The 20,683-nt window shown below is 36.3% G+C and overlaps 1 protein-coding gene across 1 annotated transcript in view; it reads right to left on the bottom strand.

The window, feature by feature from the left end:
- The window catches only part of LPCAT1 (lysophosphatidylcholine acyltransferase 1), a 63,525-nt gene that overhangs the window by 25,452 nt on the left and 17,390 nt on the right, over window positions 1–20,683 (bottom strand). Inside the window, exons 4-9 of the mRNA XM_051812744.1 lie at window positions 19,446–19,558; window positions 18,715–18,775; window positions 16,236–16,294; window positions 11,174–11,208; window positions 8,612–8,666; window positions 5,697–5,779 (exon numbers count right to left, since the gene is read on the bottom strand). Coding sequence (XP_051668704.1) covers window positions 5,697–5,779; window positions 8,612–8,666; window positions 11,174–11,208; window positions 16,236–16,294; window positions 18,715–18,775; window positions 19,446–19,558 — 406 coding nt within the window. The remainder of the gene's footprint in view (window positions 1–5,696; window positions 5,780–8,611; window positions 8,667–11,173; window positions 11,209–16,235; window positions 16,295–18,714; window positions 18,776–19,445; window positions 19,559–20,683) is intronic.

Genomic DNA, 20,683 nt, shown 5'->3' with positions numbered 1-20,683 from the left:
TAATATTCTTTGCCTTCATCAGCATACTGGAAAAAAGTATTAATTTTTCAAAAGCAAAAATGTAATGCTCATATGTCAGACTGGTAAGTTGCTGCTCTAACTATGGCATGCTCCAACAAGTGGAAAGTGATCCTGGCAGGCATTCGACAGAGGAAATGTAAGGAAGACAGACTGCTTTCAAGTTTCATGTCTAATACGCTGCATTTTAATCGATTTCAGCATCTACTGTAAATATGAAAATATATCTTTAAATGTTTGTGTCAGTGAGGAAGAAAAACAAATTATTGGAAAAATGCAAACTGGACTATTAACATTTTAGTACTTCTACAGGAAGTCTGCCATACCGGGCTCACCAAAAGAGAAACTTCAGAACTCCAGGCCAGTGTCACACATGTAGCTATAATGCTGAGTTTAGCATTACAAATATTGGAAAAACAAAATGTTCAAATCAGGAGTGCTGACAGAACTTTGGTTCTGAGGTTCTTGCAGTTTTGAAAAACAAAGAAGCAAAGGCGTCCAGTTTCCATCAGGTTTCAGTTTAAACACCTACCCCATGCAATAAGAAAATTAAAAAATTTGCAGTATTTTAGCTTCTGTCTTTTCCCCAAATTGTACCATCTAAACCATATTCCTCCCTATTTCAAAGACAGTCTCTGTAAGAGAAACTAAAGGAAAACAAATCGTGTTTATATGTTAATAAGCTACCAATGGGTCTGAGTATAATTATCTAATCAGTTTACATCTGTAATTATGGGTGAGGTCACTTTAGACTTGAACAAAGGGCCTGCAGTGCAAATTTTCACAATTAGCTGCCTACACCACCACTGGCTTACCTACATACAAAATGAATTTTCCCACCTAAATAGAAGCTGAGCAACTGACATACTCCTTCCAAGTATATTTGATAAGGGATAGCAAGGTAACAAACCAGTTTTTTTTTTTTTTTTTTGCAAAGTGGGAGTGAAAGAGTTACCTACTTTTTCTTTAGAATAGAATTTCTATACTCTAAACAGTACTTTGATTACAACTATTGTCTTACAGAATAAAGCTTTAATGAAAATTAGGTGTTTAAGAATCTATCCAACAGGCAAAAGGCTACAATCCCATAATGAAAAGAGGCAACTAATTTTTTTTTTTTTAAGGGAAAATAGCCTAAACAAACTGCAAAACATAACTAACTTTAACTGGGTATAAAAAAATTAGAAACTACAATGCAGCAAAACAACACAGCAAGGTAAAGGATAAAAAGTTGCAATTGATGCAGCTAAGAAGCACAAGACTTTTTAATGCATAAGAAAAAAATACCAAAAATAACATAACTTACTACTAGTGAAGGATAGTAAAATTGTCAAGAGCCAAAAAAAGCTGTGATGTGCAATAAGTACTTTACACTAGGAAACAATTAAGATGACATATCTTATGAAGAAAATTAAGTACTTTCCAATGCTCTAACAGTGGTAGAGATGTTTCCTTTATCACTATGAAATTTTTAGAAATAAATACTTGTGATGGCAAGGTCAAATGATTTGTTCCTAATAATTCTGGAAAGCTGGGATTAAAGTCTCAAGTAGCTGACAGTTTTACAACACTACCATAGTTCAAATAAATCATGACTTAATCCTCTGAAGACAAGAAAAAAAAAAGTGACAACACAGGCCAGAAAGTTCGTCACTTAACCACAAAATATATAGAAGAAACTGTGTAGAAAGTATTAAATTAACAGATCAAAACAACCTATGTTGACTACCATCAACAGAAGATTATGCACAAAAGACTAAAATCATGATTTTGCCTAAGTAATATAAAAGTGAGGCAATATAATATTTACCCACATGACCATAATATTTACCTACATACCACCTGACTAGCAAGGTGGTTTTAGAACTGTGTTAGAGCAATAAAGAACACATAAAGTAAATTAAAGCTCAAGACAGCACCACAGTTTATTTACTGACTTTAAAGAGAGAACTTGCCTGGACTGTTGCCATATTTAAAAGCATTCAACATTTTCTGTGATTGAAAGTGACTCTAAACACACTTTTTGATAGCATGTTGTGGATGAGATGGGCATCAACTACACAGAGTAGCAGTCAGAACATAGTCAGAAGGACCAAACAAGAGAGACTCGCTCAAACAAAATATGTTCTATGCGAAAATCAAACGCAAAGCATATTGTTAAGGAACAAGTAGGGGACCATACTTTAAACAGCAAATTAATTTCATCTGCACATAGCTTTTGTTCAGAATACGCAAATGATCCAAAGGAAGACAGGCATATTCAGCAGCAGTGGCTATTCTGTATGAGTAATTACAATTCTGATGACACAGATAATCCCCAAAACAGAAGAAACTGTGAGCTGCATGACTGCAACAGGACTGCATGATTCAAGATTTTAGCCCAATGCTATTAAGTATGTATCTGTCAATGAGAAAAAGGCTGAAGATCACAGGCATCAAAATACTGGTCATCACACAGGTGAGATTACAAAATGCTTTTAGAAAGAAACTTTGGACTTTTATGGATGCTGTAAAGCTTCTAAGGCTTGGATCTTACTCATCTCTCTGATGAGAAGTGCTGAAAGGTATCACTCCAGGGTAGTACTGCAGAAGCAAACAGCCGTAGTTCCAAGTGAAAGGTCTGTAGAAGTTGTGACCCTTAAATTCATTATCTACCATGACAGTGTCCTTTAAAAAATGGAAATGTATCACCTGGGTTCTTGTGGAATTTGGTGACAGATCAGTGCATAATACTGAAACACTGTTCATCAAGAGATCAGCTCATATTACATTTGAATTAATTAAAACATGAAGCAGGTTTATTTTAGAAAAGAAGTCTGTGAAATGAGGTCCTGAAAAGCAGCAGGAAAGGGTTCTTACAAAATGGTCACCCAGACCGCAGGACTTTCTCACATCAATGAGACGATCATCCCCAATATGGTTGCTGTGGTTTAACCCCAGATGGCAATTTAGCCTCACACAGCCCCTTGCTCACTACCCTTGGGTGGTAAAAGTGGGAAAACTCAGGTTGAGATAAAGACAGTGTAACTGGGAAAGCAAAAGCTGCACACACAAACAAAGCAAAATAAAGAATTCAATCACCACTTCCCTTGGGCAGGCAGGTGATCAGCCATCCCCAGGAAAGCAGAGCGCCAGAGGGCTCCCTCAGGCATCACCGTGACTTGGGAAGACAAACAGCATCACTCTGAATGTCTCCCCTTCCTTCTTCATCCCCCAGGTCTACATGTTGAACTTGATGACATATGGTATGGAATGTCCCTTGGGTCAGTTGGGGTCAGCTGTGCCCTCCCAACTCCATGTATGGCTGCCTGTTCCTGGCCTGAAACAGAGCCAAAAGGCCAGGCACACCTTGGATTTCACTTTTTGGGCAAGTAAATTCATCCAACCTGCAAGAAACTAATGTCCTAAGGAAGCAAACCTCCAAGAATGACAGCATCTCCTCCATCAAATATTCAATTTATATGCATAAGTGAAGAGGAACTATCTAGAGACCCCCATCACTGGCATCTGTGGCTGCCCATGGAAAAGCTAATCAAATAAGGTTAAACCAAAAGTTTTTCATAGAATCAACAAGAATAAGCAGCATAAGAATCAGTTCTTATCAAATTCTTATCAAATTATCAATCAAAATTCTTCTTGTCAAATGTTTTGTTCAACACTTAATAGCAGCTGTTCACAAGAAAAAATTATTGTGAAGGCAAACAATTTCAGAAGTGGAAATTGTACCTATTGCTGCACTCAGCAACTTCTATCAATTTCCCCTGGAATCAGAAGCAAGACATAAGCTTTCCACAACACTGGTTCTAGACTCGCAAATACATTATTATTTGGGACTGCCACCTCTGATGTTGGAAAATATCCAGTAGGATTAGACTATTCCTCCAGAAAAATATGAAAAATATGGAGAAGAAGGGGAAAGCAGACATCTAAATAGATCCTGACCCCTTGACAACAAAATGTGACACTGCCACCGACTTAATCTTCAAGAAAAGCTAGACAAATCTACATGAAGCAGCAATAATGCCATTTGTTCAGCAATGCAGAATACAAGGCTAGCACCAAAGGGTACTTGAGGTACTTGAGTTGCAACTGCTACAGCTCCAGAACAGTCTGACAGCATCTGAGCTGGTAGCTCCTGTACCAAAAGCCACAAGAACAAACTGGGAAAGTCTGGAGAACTGCCACTAGAAGTAGGCATCTGGAAGCTGTCAGAAGTAAATAATTTTTGACTATGTTGATGCTAATTTGTCTATAGTTATCCATGGTATCCAGGTACCAATATTCTGTTTCATTCTGCATTTTAACTTCAAGACTTTGATATCCCATCACATTTATTTTCCCATTCACATCAACACAGCACCTACAGCCCCTTCTTCATCTCAAAGCAAGTTGTATCTGATAACACTCATTCTGATCCCCTTTAGACCTGCATCCCACTTCTGTTACCCCAAATACTTAACTTCTTCAGGGATGGGAGAAACAAAATAACGTCTAAGCACACATAGAAGGGAAGGCTTGCAACATGCCTGTTGTAAACTTCTGTAGGCTTTCACAGTTTCTCCTTATAACACAGATATATAACATACCTGTCATCTGATTGGAGCAGAGTTCAGAATGAAGGTTTAAGAATACGGCCTTCTATCCAAAGTCTGAGAACAACACTTAGCGTAGTGCCAGCTGACTACCTTAAATTAACAACCAAAGTCTTTGAGGTCAGTCTACAGGTCCTTTTGTACAATGGATCAAGTATTGATCTATAGTTATATTATAGTCCTAACACCCTTACGAAAAATTCCCAGACCCGTGTTCTGCTTATAAATCAGAGAAGAATTATCACTTACTATCTACAAGCTGGCCTTTAGCTTAAACTGGTAACTTAGAAACGGAAGAGAAGTTGCACAAAGGAAATTCCGATTTCACAAGTTCTTTCAAAATCAGGACTACGAAGATTTGTACATCTCTCAAGAGTTATCAGTGATCATAGACCTGAGCATTTGCTGTAAATACCAAAAAGAGTATCTATTGACTAATGGAGGATTTACTGAAAGGACAAAGAAGGAATGAATAAGAGGGGTTAATCAAAAATAAAACAAAAAGAGCAAAAGTATTAAATGTAGCCTTTATTATAGATTATAGATAAGTGTTCTAAATGTTGTCACATGAATATTTGATTTCAATTAATTTACATTGTATCAGTGCTCTTCCAACAGAAGAGACTTTCCTGTACTTTACTGTTCGAAATAACCACAGGCTAATAATGAATATATGAAACAATTCTTAACCTCACTAAAAGAGTCACAGCTTAAAATGCAACCCCAACAGCACAAAATTTGGTTACATCAGCTTTCCTAAAATTCACCCATACCTTTCCCCCAAAAGACTAAATACCCACAGGAGCAAGCAGAACTGGCTCATTATATGAAGACACATTAAAAAAAAACCAAACAATCAACCAAAAAAAAAACCAAACCCAAACACACCAGCTCCTACAGTTCTTGCTGTATTTATGGCTCCCTGGACTCCTCACAGAGGAAGGCAACTGCTATGTAAAAAGTTTTGCAGACTACAAGCTTCATCGCAAGCAGGCAACTATGCCGACTTGATTTTGTGATATTTTCTTCATCCTAAAATTAAAATCACACATTATCTATTTTTATTCTGTATTACAAGATACTTACTCTGCCATTACACGTCTGACGTTATTGGCATATAACACTGGATTTTTTCTTTCTTCTTCTGAAGGAATATACACAGGTAGAAACTGCATAAAGAGAACTGAATTATACCAAAAATATTTAACATTTTAAACAATTTCTCTTATAGCATTATGGTGAAAATTGTGTACAGTTTGTTGTTACTTACAAAATTATATTAACAAAAGGACTATAGAAAAAAATTATAATTCAACTCTTAAATGCTTAAGCATATGTCATACTTCTAGAAATTCATATAACATAGACTCTGTTCAATTTTTATCTCATGGAACCCAGGCAGAGTAAGTAAGACTAGGAATTTTTAAATAATTTACAAGTATTAGCATTTTCTTGCATAAACCTTTCTTTTACATTCTTTTGTTCAGCTCTTTCCAGATAACCAAAAAATTTCACACTGGTCTTTAAAAAATAAAATAACAACTGGGGAATAAATATGAAGTTATTTCAGCAAATATTTCTCAATAACTTTGAAGTTAGTTGTATTGTCACAATTACATAATGGTATGATCAGCAGTGCTCTAATGTTGCCATTAGATGTTTTTCTTATAATGGGCAAATCTTGAATTTATTTTGAGTTTTGCTAGTTTTCCTTACATGTACTACTGCAACTGCAAACATATGACTCCTGTCTTCTAGGTTTACATTACAAGCAGATACACCAGCCTGATTTAATATACAAAAGGACAAAGACTGAAGTTAACAGAGGTGGAACAACTGTTCCTTCAACTTCCAAGTCCTATTCCATTTCTTCGAGTTGCAAACTGCTGTCAAGTCATTCATCCAAACACAGAACAAGTTTGAAGATGAGGAGATTTCAGAGGTGCTCTAAATGTCCGTGCCTAACTTGACATAAATAGCATGATAGTTCAACAGCACTCACAAAACCAGAAGAACTCTCAGCTGCTGCAGATTGTGATGGATGTATGAACACTGAAGCAGACAGGTCAACAAAACAAACTGACATGAGCCAAAACAATCTACATGTGCAGATGATCATATCTCAGTTCTTCTTCACAACATTGCTTGCATGCCAGTTCCAAGTACAGGATGGATAGATGGGCCAATATTTACAGAAACCTATTATAAAACCTACATAGATGCTTGATTCTCAATATACATACTGGATGACACATATGGTATGCCAGAACATATGTTATATGCAGAGAAGCACAGACTAATTTTGGATCCTGAGTGTTGGTTGTTTAACCTTACCAGCTATCATTTAATCAAAAACAGACCGATGTTGTGTTGTTCTGTTGTATGTCTCCCTGAGTTATCGCATCATCAGCAGTAACTGTGGTATCAAGGCTGGTTGGTATTTGCTAGTATCTCTGTGCTGATGGAACAGAGTGGGAATAAAAACCAACAAACTTTGGAGACCAAGGGAAAAACACGGCTTTGAACAACTAGTTTTTCTTCTACATTCCTAAATCTGCCACACTTCCTTACAAAAACAGATTCAACAAGTAGATCTCAAGTATTCTGCCTCATACTTGAAAGCAGCCTTGAAAACAGTTCTGTTCCTCTACCCTCTGCCAGCTCCTGCTCTAGTATGGAGTACTTCAGAAGGTCACTAGTTAGTTTGCTTTTTTTTTTTAAAGACTATCAAAGATCATAACTTATTATGCAAGATCTGTAAGAGCTACAGAAACTCAGCATCTGCTAGCAGCTGCTGCCTCAAAAATCAAGAAAGCTCAGCAGTGTTCACTTCTGTGTGAAAGAACATTTTACTTGCCTAGGGCAGAAAAACATGTTCCTGAGATAGAGTAAAAATCCTGCCAAGTAACTGGTTTGTCCTATCCCTGCATAAGGCAGTCACTCCCTGGCCTTTCTGCAAAAAACAGGTCACTATTTTGGGAACCAATTTTTTTTTTAATATATGCTATTAATAGCTGATGATATCCAACTAAAGTGATAACACAAACCACAAATTTCTACAACAGATACAAACATTCAGTGGCTGGTATTTTGTACGTTCATTAATTTTGAGAATAACTGATTGCATAAATAAGCAAACAGAGCCATGATAAGTACTGTGATTAGCATGCATTATATGTCACTACTGTAACACAATGTATGTAAATATGCAATAGTTCTTCCTACAGATTTACCCTGTCATCAGTTCCATCTGTCAGAGCTAAATAGCTGCTTCATTATTCAGAAAGCAAATGAATTGCAGAACATCTGTCAAATATCCTATATAACACTTTCCAAATACTGTAATTGTCCACAAAATGTAATTACTCTGTCTAAAATACATAAAGACAACAATTTAAAAGGAATGGCTTTAATAGTTTTTGCATTGTCACTACAATAGTCTTCAGCCTTAGGATCACACAGTGTTTTCCTCAAAACAAAGTTAAGAATATAGATAGATTTACTTTCTATTTTCCTATTTCACATTCTGACTAGTGCAGCCTAATTAAAAATTAGCCAGACATTAAATAACCTATCCAGCCTGTAAGAAACCACCCATGATTTTCCTCTACAAGACAGCCCTTAGTTTGTACACCAGCATTCACACGCTTGGATGTTTAACATACAAAGTTGGTACACTATTCGGAATAGTAATCAGGCCGTTAAAAGACAAGAAATTTGTTCACAAAAGACTCTTTGAACAGAGTCAGAAATTTATCTATTCAATTTAAATCAATAAGAAAGTAAAGTCTTATGCCAAGGGGAAAACTGTGTTTTGCTATTCCATTTTTAGACTACATTTTCAGATACAGAAGCCATTTGCCTAAAATATAAGTGGTATTTTAACCTGTTTTTACAGACAAACATACGAAGTTTGAACACAAACTTTTACTGCAGAATCAAGTACAATATTACATATTCTGAACCTGCTCAGAATAAACTGGGTTTCTTTTTTTACTGACCTCGATTTCCACAGAATTGTGAAACTGACATAAAGTAAGCCACAGAATTTCAAACCTAAAAGGAGCAAGAGATGGGAAAGGATGGAGAAAAAAAAATTTATATGTAGTGAAACAGTAGTACATTATACTCCAAAGTCTTCAAGTAGCATTCCTACTTGTAGGTGTGATCATATTCAGATAAAAGTAACAGAAAAGGTCTTTGAAAGTACTTCTACACATTACATTCCGTAAGGTGCAACAAAAGCAGTTTACCCTGAATTGGCATCTTAAAAAACACTCAAAAGCAGGAAGACAAACAGTAAAAGATAATGTATGCATAATGTGTAAAGAAAGAGTAAGTCTGTTTCAGGAAAATGCTGTATTCAGCACACAGTTGGCAAGATTAATTATAACCAGTGAGATTTATCATTACCTCGGTTTGGAATCAAAGTTCATTATACTGCAGAAGTCTGTTAATGAAATTCTATGTGTGCTCTATTAGCCGAAGATACAAGATAACTGGAATCAACTTGACCTTGGAAAGCATTAAGGTTCAAATCCAGAAAAGGATTTAGTAAACCTAAATTAGGGAGCAGCGTTAATAACCCCATTTTTATACAGTATCCAGGTAGTTACAGAAGTCAATCATTGTGAGGGGAGGGCTGGTCAAAATCCTCGTAGGCAGATGAAGTGCAGTTTCTAGAAGCAAAACCCTACTCATTTTGTTATACACTCATGCAGGGGTGCAAAATATTTTCCCTCCTTCCTTCCTACTCTACTTCCAATGCATTAAAGCAAAGAAAAGGATCAAGAACAACAGTGGAATCTGTGATTTGAAGTTTATGGCACTGATAGGAAACATCAAAGTCTAGTTTGTAGGTCCTTGTCCAAGAGCATTAAAACCCCCCAAAGAGTTATAAGTAAACTTTTCTCTCTGCCACCTCTCTGGAATCCTAAGAGATTAAACTTTAAATTTAAATAAAAGTCTAAAACTGATAAAACCTGTATCTAACTCAAGTCTAATGTAGAGAAAATTGAAGTTGTATACTATAGACATTCTTTGTTTTCAAGGTAGTCAGCTGATCTGCTCTGCATACTGTCAAATTAGTAAAAACATTACTTTCAGTAAGTGGAAGAAAGTGTGTAAGTTTGTATGTGACAAGTTTTCAATCCACTTTATAGGTTACAGCACCTTTGAACAAACAATACTCCTGGATACAGCAACATTTCCAGATTAAGTTTTGACTAACACTAAAACAGAAGAGAGACATTTGCTGAGAAAAAAAAAAATGTATCAGTCTTAACATTATTTTCTGCTAAGACATCAGAAATACATTTTGGGTCACTCACCAGAATTAATCTTAATTAAGTACAGCTGTAATTTAAACTGACCCAGTCAATTTGTATAACATCACATGCTGCCTCAGATTCAGTTTGGCTTTAATTTAATTTAACTTTTTTAGCAGATGTCAGCACTTCAGAATAAAGGCTTTGTAGACATTACAGTGATCTGAGGCAACACACCTACAAGTTTCTTCCCTCTTCCTCCTTTTATGTGTTCTTGACTCCTCAGTTAGGACACTACGCTGGAAGTAAGCTACTTGCCTTTCTCCTCTATGGCTGAGTTACTTTTTCAGGTGAATTGCAGTGCAAATGCAAGGGAAGAGGTAGGAGCTCATGAAAACAGAAATCCCTTCATGCAGTAAATGCTACAGTGCCTATTTACATCATACGCTATCATGGATTCACCTACTTCTATTGTAAGATGAACTTTTAAAAGTTATCAATTAATTCCTCAAGTCTCCAAATCTAGTCATGGCCTTAATTCGACTTGGTTCCCAAGTGCAAAACTAACTGACAAAATTCTAAATTAATTGAATCTTGGCTAATCCCAATAGTTTCCTTGTTACTACTAAAATAGAGGATCTCAGGTAGGACATTTAAAACAATAAAAAGCATTAAAAAAAGAATTCAACTCCCCTTTACTTAGGGTTCAAAATTTCTTGTTTTCACCTTCACCTAAACATTTTAGAATTTCTATTCAAATTCCAGCATGAAAATAATGCTTAAATTTTTTTTTAAACAATCAGTAACTGCTTCATTTAATATTTTATATTACATGAATTTGCAAAATCAAAGTTATATTTGAACAAGACAATGGAAACAGTATCTCCAAATTCTCTGAGTGGACTTTTTCCATGAGACTAGACTAATTTCAAACAATAGCCCTACAGATTTTATACAGTAATATACCAAATCAATTTGCAGGCAACAAAATACACAGAGCAGAAATGAGTTGTTTTACTTCAGGCATTTGGCTAAAAAAAAGTAAATTTGAAATAAAAACCTAAAATCCATTCTGCAAACCAACAAAATCATAGTGGCAGAAGTACACTGTTTATACCTGGATTTCTCTAAATCAGGATTATCACAATTAGGGAATAATAGATAAAAGATAAATTAATCCCAAAGAACAATCCAATAACCAGGAATTGGTTGACTATATGTGCCTGCAAGTCATGTAAATAAAAAGTAATGGAGGAAAGCAATCATGATGTAAGCAATAAAACATAAACCACTTACGCTCCCGGCCCTTGCCATGTCCATGTGATCGTGTCCTAAGAAAAGAAGTATGACAGTTGCAATTAATTACTGTGCTTTCAACTTTTTATACTGCAGACAGCATAACTGACAACATAGGACTAAAATGTTTTCATGGAAATTTCAATGCCCTTCTTGCAAAAGTTCTTAACCCTGTTAGGAATCAGCCTATCTTTTACACAGCTAGGAAATATCCAGTAACACAGGTCTTAAACACCAAATATCTACATTCATAAAACATTTAAAGGTCTAGGTATTCTTCAAAGGCTGTTAGCCTTCAAAAAGAAAGTTACTTAGCTGATGTTCCTTGACATGCATAGTCCACACGCATTTTTTTTCTTAGCCCACCCTGTTTGACAGTGTCCCTACAGTGTACTTGGATGTCCCAGCAATAGATATGAACACTTTAACACTCCTGAAGTGTCCTGTGGAGATGACTGTAAGGAAGTCTGCTCAACCGACATGAAGCAGTAGGATGGGTAAAACTTTATGTCTTACCTCAAACAGTATTTTCACAGTTGCCTTTACACACAGACACCATACATCCACCTGCCTGATCCAAGAATCAAAAGGTACATTCTAAGACATCTAAACCTACAAATTTATTCTCAGGGAAGACCAGCAGCACTTCTGCATGGCCAAAATGAACACTGTGTGAAACACTAAGAGAGGACAAACAGCAGTGAAAGCATTTGTTAGATGTGAATAGCAAAAAGGGGTCAGAGACCTGGAAAGGAATATATGACAGATATAAGAGATAACAGGAAGGAATATGACAGTAAAAGTAATCACATTTTTAACTGTAAGACTAAGAAATAGCACAGGAAAAAACCTGCAATACTTGGAGACAAGATTTAAGTGTAGAAGTAAGAATTTAAAGACCTGAAAATTAGTTCTGTTCTAACTGGAAAAAAAAAGCTCAAGTCATTAATGGAAAGACAAGAGGACTCATTATATTCAGGTTTCCAAAAGATTAGATCAGAAAGATATTTATTTCAACTTACTGCAAATGTTCCAGTTCAGTTCTATTCTACCATTCAAATCCATTTTAGAGAGTTCAGGTGATCACATGTGCCAAGACCATGAAAAACCAAGTCAAATTCCAGTTTTAATTACCATTTAGAGCAAAAGCCCATCATAAGTAAAAAGGAAAGAAAGTAAATCCATCCATAAAAGGTGAAAAATGTGATTTATGTAATAGAATAATTCTTTATCATATTTTGTTTGATTGGAAATAATTGTTAGAAGTCAAGTTTTAAATTTTTAGTGGACCTTCCTCTTCAAACCATTTTTCTATCTATACTAAGTAACATACTTATATAAAAGAAGACTTATCCATGTAGTGATCTTTTAGAACTTTACTGTCTATAGCTTTATTGTTACACTGTTTCTGGCTATTTTGATGTCTCTGATAACACTGCAAGTAAACACATTATGGAGTTTGGTTTCTTTCCACAAGGAACTTTCATTTACAAACCCTGAGAAACCAGTGTAGACAGCTAATAATTTATCTAGACACTAGATCTGCCTTAAGAGAACAACACCACAGCATTACACATACCCAACTCAGCTCTCTAAATTGCAACAATGCAGAAGGAGATAAAGAAAAATGAAATCTCCACAAAAGGATTCTGATCACTGAACAGAGAATAAGTATGGTCGGAATCCAGCCCTGTGCTGGCTAGCCAGCAAGTCAAACTCAAATAACCCATGTATCTATCAACAATCCTGCAAGAAAATTCCCAATGTGAATGCCACAGCAGACATGCATGATTGTTCTCATCAAGAACATCAGGATGCAGCAGGGATGATGGCTATAAATGCAATTTTCTAGGGGAATATAGGATTCTGGTCTGCAAGAGGCAGACCTATGCTATAGCAGACTCCTACCTCATAAAAATATCCAATATTTTTATGATAAAAACAGCAGGCAGACAATGGGAAGAGGCATTTTCCTTACAGAGTTACCTTTAATATTTACCACTGCTACCAGCTTATGCCTATGGACAGCATTCACTACAACAGCATTCGGAGTACACTTTGAAACTACTGTATCTAGGTAATACTTTGAACTGTGTGGAAGTACATAAAACTATAGAATGGCTTGGGTTGGAAGGGACTTTTAAAGGCCATCTATTCCAACACCCCTGCAACAAGCAGGAACATCTTCAACTAGATCATGTTGGTCAGAGCTTCATCCAACCTGACCTTGAATGTTATACTGCCTATTATTTCCCCTCAGTACGGGAGGAAACAGAGAGAAGAGCCATCTTCCATATAGTTTGAATTTGACACAAGAAGATACTGAGAATCATGCCAACCTTTAAACAGCAGATTGGCTGTTGTTTTTACATGTTCAGTCAACCCTGACATACCAAAACTGCACAGGAGATGCTGCCAAATCTCTTAGCAAATAGCAGTTACTTGTGGAAGACACTGGGACATAAAAACACATTTAAAATGGCTCTGTGATAATTACACAGGTATACAGCCTTTCATAATCACCAGCACTCTGACAGAAAATTCAAGTGAAGAAACAAAGAAAATAAGTGTAAAACCAAATTGCTGTAGAACCTATGATGAAGACATTAGAGCATTTATTTTAATTAGGGTATAGGCAATAGCTCTCAAGCATCCAATACCCAAAATATTACCAAATTAGATAACCAGTAGCAAATTTTGAATATCAGGTCTAAATATTTTAAGCCTTAAAATTTCTTTCTGATCATGGATAATACTAACATACTACTCCTAAAGAAACATTGATACAGGTCCAGAGATGTCATCTAACACAATCACAAGCCCCAAGACAACAGGTATCCAGGGGGCAACCCTGACTATAAAAAAAAATAAAATAGAGAGTTCTTCACAGTAACCAGAGCTACATTCATTTCCCAGAAAAGAACTGAATTTACTCCTTCCCTTTTGTCACGTTTCAGTCCACTGCAGAACAGCAGTGCTTTCCCCAGTTCTTGAATAGAGTACAATGAAATAAACATGTAAGAGTGCCCACACCTACTACATTCACCCCAGGCTCGGATCTCAAAAAGCCTCCAAATACAGTAGGTGCACTCAAAGCCAAGACTGTTCTCATCTGTACTGTGGAACTCAGAGCTCTGAATGTAGATCAGAGCAGGTACTTCAAGTGAAGAGCAGTGGGGTGACTGCACACAATGCGTATCTGGAATTCACTGGCTAAGCCAAGATCTTAAGAAGTTCCTTTCTAAACCTAAAATTATAATATGCAGTAGCTAAACAAGGCAACAAATAGGAAGCCAGGGACAATTAAAGTTTGCTAAAAATGGTGTCTCAGTGTATGAAAAACAATATTCTCTCCCTACTCTGTTGTTCTTACATGTGTTGTGGTTTAATCCCAGCTGGCAACTAAGTACCATACAGTTGCTTGCTTACTCAATCCTCCCCCAGGGTGGGTAGGAAAACCACAAAGAAAAGGTAAATCATGTAGATTGAGATAAGAATAGCTTAATAACTGAAATAAAATAATCTAACTCTGCATCCTAACCAAAATGAACCTCACCTTCATGTACCACATCATATTCCTCCTTCCTCTCCTCATTCTAACTCTGATAAAACTCGTCTGCAGCCCCCAAGCTAATGTAAAAATCAAATAGTTATGGCAATTAGTACCCCCTTCATTAATGCTTAGATCTTATGAAGGTCTCCAGGAAGTAGACCTTAGGGGTTAAATGACACAGAAAGGCACTGAAAACTAAGTGTTTCGCAGCAATTAAAAATACTGGGGAAAAGTAAAGTCCCATATACAAATTCATGCCAGCTCACAATGGATATCTATTTGAATAGTTACAGGTTTTTTATGATATTTTGCAGTAACACAAAGAAATTATGAAAATTTTCATTTGCATTTATATTGACTTACTTCAATGTTAAAAGCTCACAATTTCTGTCAATAAAGTGTTAGGAACATGTAATATTACTTTACAAACTTTGCATATTATGTACTACAGGTAATAAGGACATCTCAGTGCGCAACTGGATTAAAAGAATCTTTTTTCCTGAAAATAAAACAATCGTGTAATGCAAAGTCCCAGGCAACCTGCTACAATACACTTAATACTATGTAAGCATAGCAGGTTGCTATTCTTGTCAGAGTGTCTGCAAAGATGATTTTTGCATTTGTTTCTGCAAACTAGTTGACTGCCATCACCGTCTCAGTAAAGAGATGGTCTATATATATCGACTTTGTTTGGGTACTTCTCTTTTTTAATCAATCTTATGTGTTATATCATTCTGTAAGTAGACAGAAAGAACAATACATAGAAGTATTTGTAAGAAACTCAGGTACCAAGACGAAACAAAAATCCTTCCTTAGGACAAGGGATTATTAATGGGCTACTCAAAGAGACAGAGATCTTCTGATGTGACATGCATCAGCTAAGACTCAACGTGGTCTCATTTTTACTTCTCACACTCCTCACACCCTCCACAGAGGGCTCAAAATGAAACTTCAGGTATTGTAAATAAACAATATCATTCGCATTTTACCTGAATCAGATTTATATTGAAGGACTACTCCGAATTAGCCATTGTCTAGCATTCCTTAGCCAAGTGAATGTAAAACACAGACAAGACACTATATAAAGGTGCCGAGGTCCCCATACACTATACTATTCAATCCTATTAATTCAGGACTAACATCCCCAAAGGCAGGAGGCACAGAAGCATCTTCCAGCTGTAAATGATGTTAAGAAAACTCTCCAGCAGTAATAGGGAGAACATGGCAACACAGACCCTGGACAGAAATTGAAATTTGCCTCATGCATACAGTGCTTCTTGTAACAACACAAATAACTTTCAGAGCACTGTTCAGGAGTAACCTAATAAAAGCAGAAACATTTAAACTGTCTCAGACTCTCTATATTGCTTGCGACTTAAGGAATACATACTTAGCCAGTAAGCATTTATCAATAATTTCCAAATTTCTAAAATTAAAAGATTACACAAGTGCAAACGTTTTTAAAGGAAAATGCCCTGCACTTCCAGCCACACTGCAAGCTGAACTTACCAGTTTGTTTGGATAACGTAAAACCACTGGTTGTACAGGAACTCCAGGAATAAATGCTCCTAGAAGACACATATGACACATAATTATTTTATTAGTGCATTATGCTACAAAAGAAGTTTACTGCAGCAAGAAATAATTATACAATTAATGGGTTGATAGGAATAAGTTGATAGTGAAAAAATAAGATCTGAAAGTAGCCTCACAAGTAATTGAAAAAGCAAGCACTGGAGAAAGACAATGTATATCCATCTTTTCAGCAGATAAATAATGAAAAATACTTTCTTGTGTTCTCTTAATTATCCTCTACCCTTTACATATATTGTCATGCACACAAGTCAAAGCTCAGTACCAAATTCAGCTTGATAAATGATTAAAAAAATATGAGAATGTACAAGATAGTTCAGCAATATATTCCCCATGGTTATTTTTCTGGTGAAGAATCCAAGCTTGCTTATGCAAAAGAAGCTTTCTATTTTTATTTGAGCAACAATTTATAGGTAATTTATCTTCTCTGAAATAACAGAATTAACATAACTTCTATTCCCTAGCTATGGAAAATCTAATAGTTATAAAGTATTGAACTGCAGCAATTATACAGAAGCATTGTTTCATTTCATATGAAAATTGCAGTTCTGATTAAGCAGCACAACATCTACGTCATTTGCTAAGCATTTTCTTGATTTCTAGTACAAAGACTGGGTAAGCATGATAACTATCTTGCTCAGATGTTTAGATTCCTCTAAACATCTTTTTCTCATGAAGAAATTAAAACAGCTTACTCAAACTACATTATTTACAACAATTTACTAAGTTATCTCTAATATTCCGACTAAAATTAAGAACTGAATGATTGAAGTGTACCGTATTCTTAGCATTACATTGGTTTTAAGAGTAATTGTTGAGATATAAAAGTAGTAATTGTTAATGGAGTATAAACATCTTTAAATGAAGGTTGTCTGAACAGAATCCTGCAGAGATTCATGGCCAGTAGAACTTTCCAGAACAGTCTCGAAGAACATTTGAAGTAACTTTTGAAATAATCCAAAGCTGACAAAATCTGAGCAGTAGATGACAACACCACCACTTGAATAAAACTAAACTACCTTGCCCTGTATGACTAGCTTGCACAAACATAAAACCAACAAAAAGGTAGTTAAGGGCAAGGGGCATAGGCCACATGAGTAGAATGGGGAAAGGCATCCAGAAAGCAGTTACTTGAATAAAGACCTAAAGCAATGTGATATAAGTAACAAATTTTCAGGTAAAGGCTTTCTGAAAGGCTAGATGGATACAGAAGCAGGTTTCAGTAGGAAAAGTGAGGCAGTCAAGAGGCAGACAGCAGCATGTATTAGGCCAGAGGAGAGGAAGCTAGAGTGAGAATTTGAGATGGAAATACATGGTGCCTAAAAGGTCTATGTCGCAGAGGGAAGGTGGTAAATCAGGGCTTAAATGAAGGATTCAGCTTAGTTTCCAAAGCATAGTCAGGATTCTGGTGGAGAGAGATGGAGAGCAAAGAGCTAAAGAAGTGGGTGTTTCCCTAACCACCACTCATTCATCTAAAGAGGTAAGAGCTGAGAAACAAGCCTGAGATTCTTTCAGCCAAATGAATCAGAGCAAGGAATCACAATGCTGACTCACTGCATGGTATTCTAATAGTCATATGTAAGTTGCAAGCAACGCAAACTACAAGTCACAAAGTAAGACCAGAACACAATGAGCTAGGCAGAAACCTAGGAAGAGTCAAAAACCACGTTCACAACTGCCTTGCTCACTGAAGCTTCTTCACTGACCATCTCCCTGTCTACATGCTAACGGCAGGTTTACATTAAAGGTTGGTGGTTCACTGCAGTATTGGCATTTCTCCCTATTGGAACTGCAGTTTACAGCTGCAGCAACGTTCAGTTAGAGCCCTGTCTAATCTGATAAGCTAAAAAGGTGATAGTAATTGTAAAGAGCTTAGAAAGTGGATGTTACACAAAAATTGTAACCTTCCTAACAGTGCTATATGGGAAACTTTTGTGCCACCTTCACCAGAACGCAACTCCACAGAAGAGGAATCATCCATACACAACACAGCAACAAATGCTGAGGCAGGCTGAAATAGATTCACGTTGCTTCCTTAAGCTTTATAGTGTATCTAAATGCTGCATGACAGACTCAAAATAGGAAGAAGTGGAGGAGGCAAGAAAAAGAAAGAAAAAGAAAAGAGACAGCCACAAACAAAAACCCAGTAAGAAACACTAGTCTTCCAGCTCATATGCATCTCAGAAAACAAGAAAAAACCTGAATTATCTAAAATGTCTTGTTCAGTTGTGGAATTACAAACCTCCTGTAGCATCAGAAAATTTCTATTCCAGTTTCAGCCTATTGCAAGATTTTTAACTCAACTTCTGCAACAGCAAGCAAATTACAATGCAAGTGGTATTTCAAGAAACAAAGATACAAGAACATTATGTAGAGAACAGAGTATAATACCTACCAGGTTTGAATGTAATTAGACAGGATCGGTTTGTGCAAGTGCCCTCTGGGAATATCATTATCTTGAAGTAAAAGAAAAGTTAACTTTTAAAAACTATTCCAATGTGAATGTATTTATAAACACATATTTTCAAAGCTGATTACAGCAAAAATGTTTTCAGGGAAAAACAATGCAGATAGATTAAAAAAAATGGTGCTCAATAAAGAAGTCAAGTAAAGTTCTACCTTAATAACAACAATATTTTTGTTTATCTGCGAATTTGCCTCTTTCTTGCCCTCAATAATAATTTTATTTATTCCAACACTGACAGCGACCAGAAACACTTGTAGAGCATAAGAGTATTTTCACCAAAGGTTTCACCAAAACAAAATTCCTGCTCCCAGGCAGAAAAGAAAGACAGTTATTTTCTTGTTGCTATTACTTGGTATGTGCACAGATGTCCAAATTTTTTCTTCTTAGAGAACTTTATAAACAGTTGTGGTCTGTCCATTTAGTCCCACTTAGTAGAGCTCTCCATCTCATGTACTTAACAGAGCTCTCCTTGAAATACAATGCAATGAGAAACATAAGAATCTTAAATTATATCTTCTAGAAAAAGGGGGTGGAGGAAATTTCACCCCCACGCCCCACCCCAAACCATCTAAAGCCACTCACAACAAAAAAAGTAAACTGCATATCCAAAGCTTGGAAATGACAAATACCATTCCTCAAACAGTAGCAGAACACAGTACCTGTGGCCATTTCCCATGAGACTGAGCACGCCTCTTTATCTCTTCAACAGTTTTCCTGCGAGAATCCTGGTCTGACCGAGACACAAATACTGGTCGGATGTATTTGATTAGAGCTGAAGAGGAAGGAAAACAAAACCAAACAAATCAGCCTTTATTTCATCGCTGTTTGAAGAAGATCCCCCCACCTCACCTCTGCCTAGTAATCCTCTGGACAAAAATTTTGGTAGAAGAACGTAACTCTTTTACTATATTACACTGCAAACTTAAATACTCAGCTGAATTATTAGAGTTTTATTGAAATAGTTCCAAAAATCCTGGTGAGGAAAACCAGCTTTGCTATTTTGGCATTATCTTTTCATGAATTTCTGTGAGGAAAACCATTTTCACAATTTTGCCACTTTGTAATAGTTCAATTTTTAATAGACCAATACAGACCAATATATACAACACACACAATGTAAAACATGATGGCATATATTATGCACAGTTCTCTGCAACAATGCAGCTGTGGCTTCTATAGGCCATTTCTTCCTGCCACAAAAATCACAAAGTCTGTAGTCCCTCCTAATCCAGCAAAGTAGCAGGAATCTCCCTCTTCCAAAGTGCTTCCAAAAGATATCCTGTGGGTCAGTCTGTCTCTGGTTTTTAGAGCTTTTATCTTCTATGACAGCTCAGTTTCACTAAAGGTATACCACAAAAGATATTCCATATCCTGATGTTATTTTTTCGTGAGGACTCAGTATCATCAAAAGAAAAAGTGTGCTTATTTTCTCAGCTGTCATCTGCTTGCCCGTTTCTCATACCAGCTGAATTAGATCTCAGACATCCTCTTCCTGGCTCAGTGGGAATCCTCTTGTACATAGCCAGACACAAAATGAACATGAGCAAAAATCGGAAATCAATCCACAAGATCCAGTCCATGCATGTCAGTCACCAGGACACCAAAGACAACTTTCAAAATAATAAGCATATGCAGCTGTTTTGCAGTGTCCAAAAGCACTACAAGTGAAGTACCTTCAAATATACTGCTTCATGCTTTTATTTAAGCAGGTTGTCTTCAAATACCTTTTAATAACTTTTTTTATCTTGTATTTTTATTCAAAGGTTCCAGAGTGTGGTGGTTTGGAAAAATATTGGCTATTCTATTTGCCCAAAATACTGTTTTCATATTTCCAACCACTGTGGGATGAGTTCACTGCCACTAATTGTATAATCTTCTTTTGCCAAGGATAGACTTG

Source organism: Manacus candei, unplaced genomic scaffold (genome assembly GCF_025592945.1).
Source record: "Manacus candei isolate 608988 ecotype Guabito, Panama unplaced genomic scaffold, ASM2559294v1 h1tg000088l, whole genome shotgun sequence".
Taxonomy (NCBI): Eukaryota; Metazoa; Chordata; class Aves; order Passeriformes; family Pipridae; genus Manacus; species Manacus candei.
The sequence above is the reverse complement of the archived record's forward strand: the minus strand, read 5'-3'. Positions and strand labels throughout refer to the sequence as shown.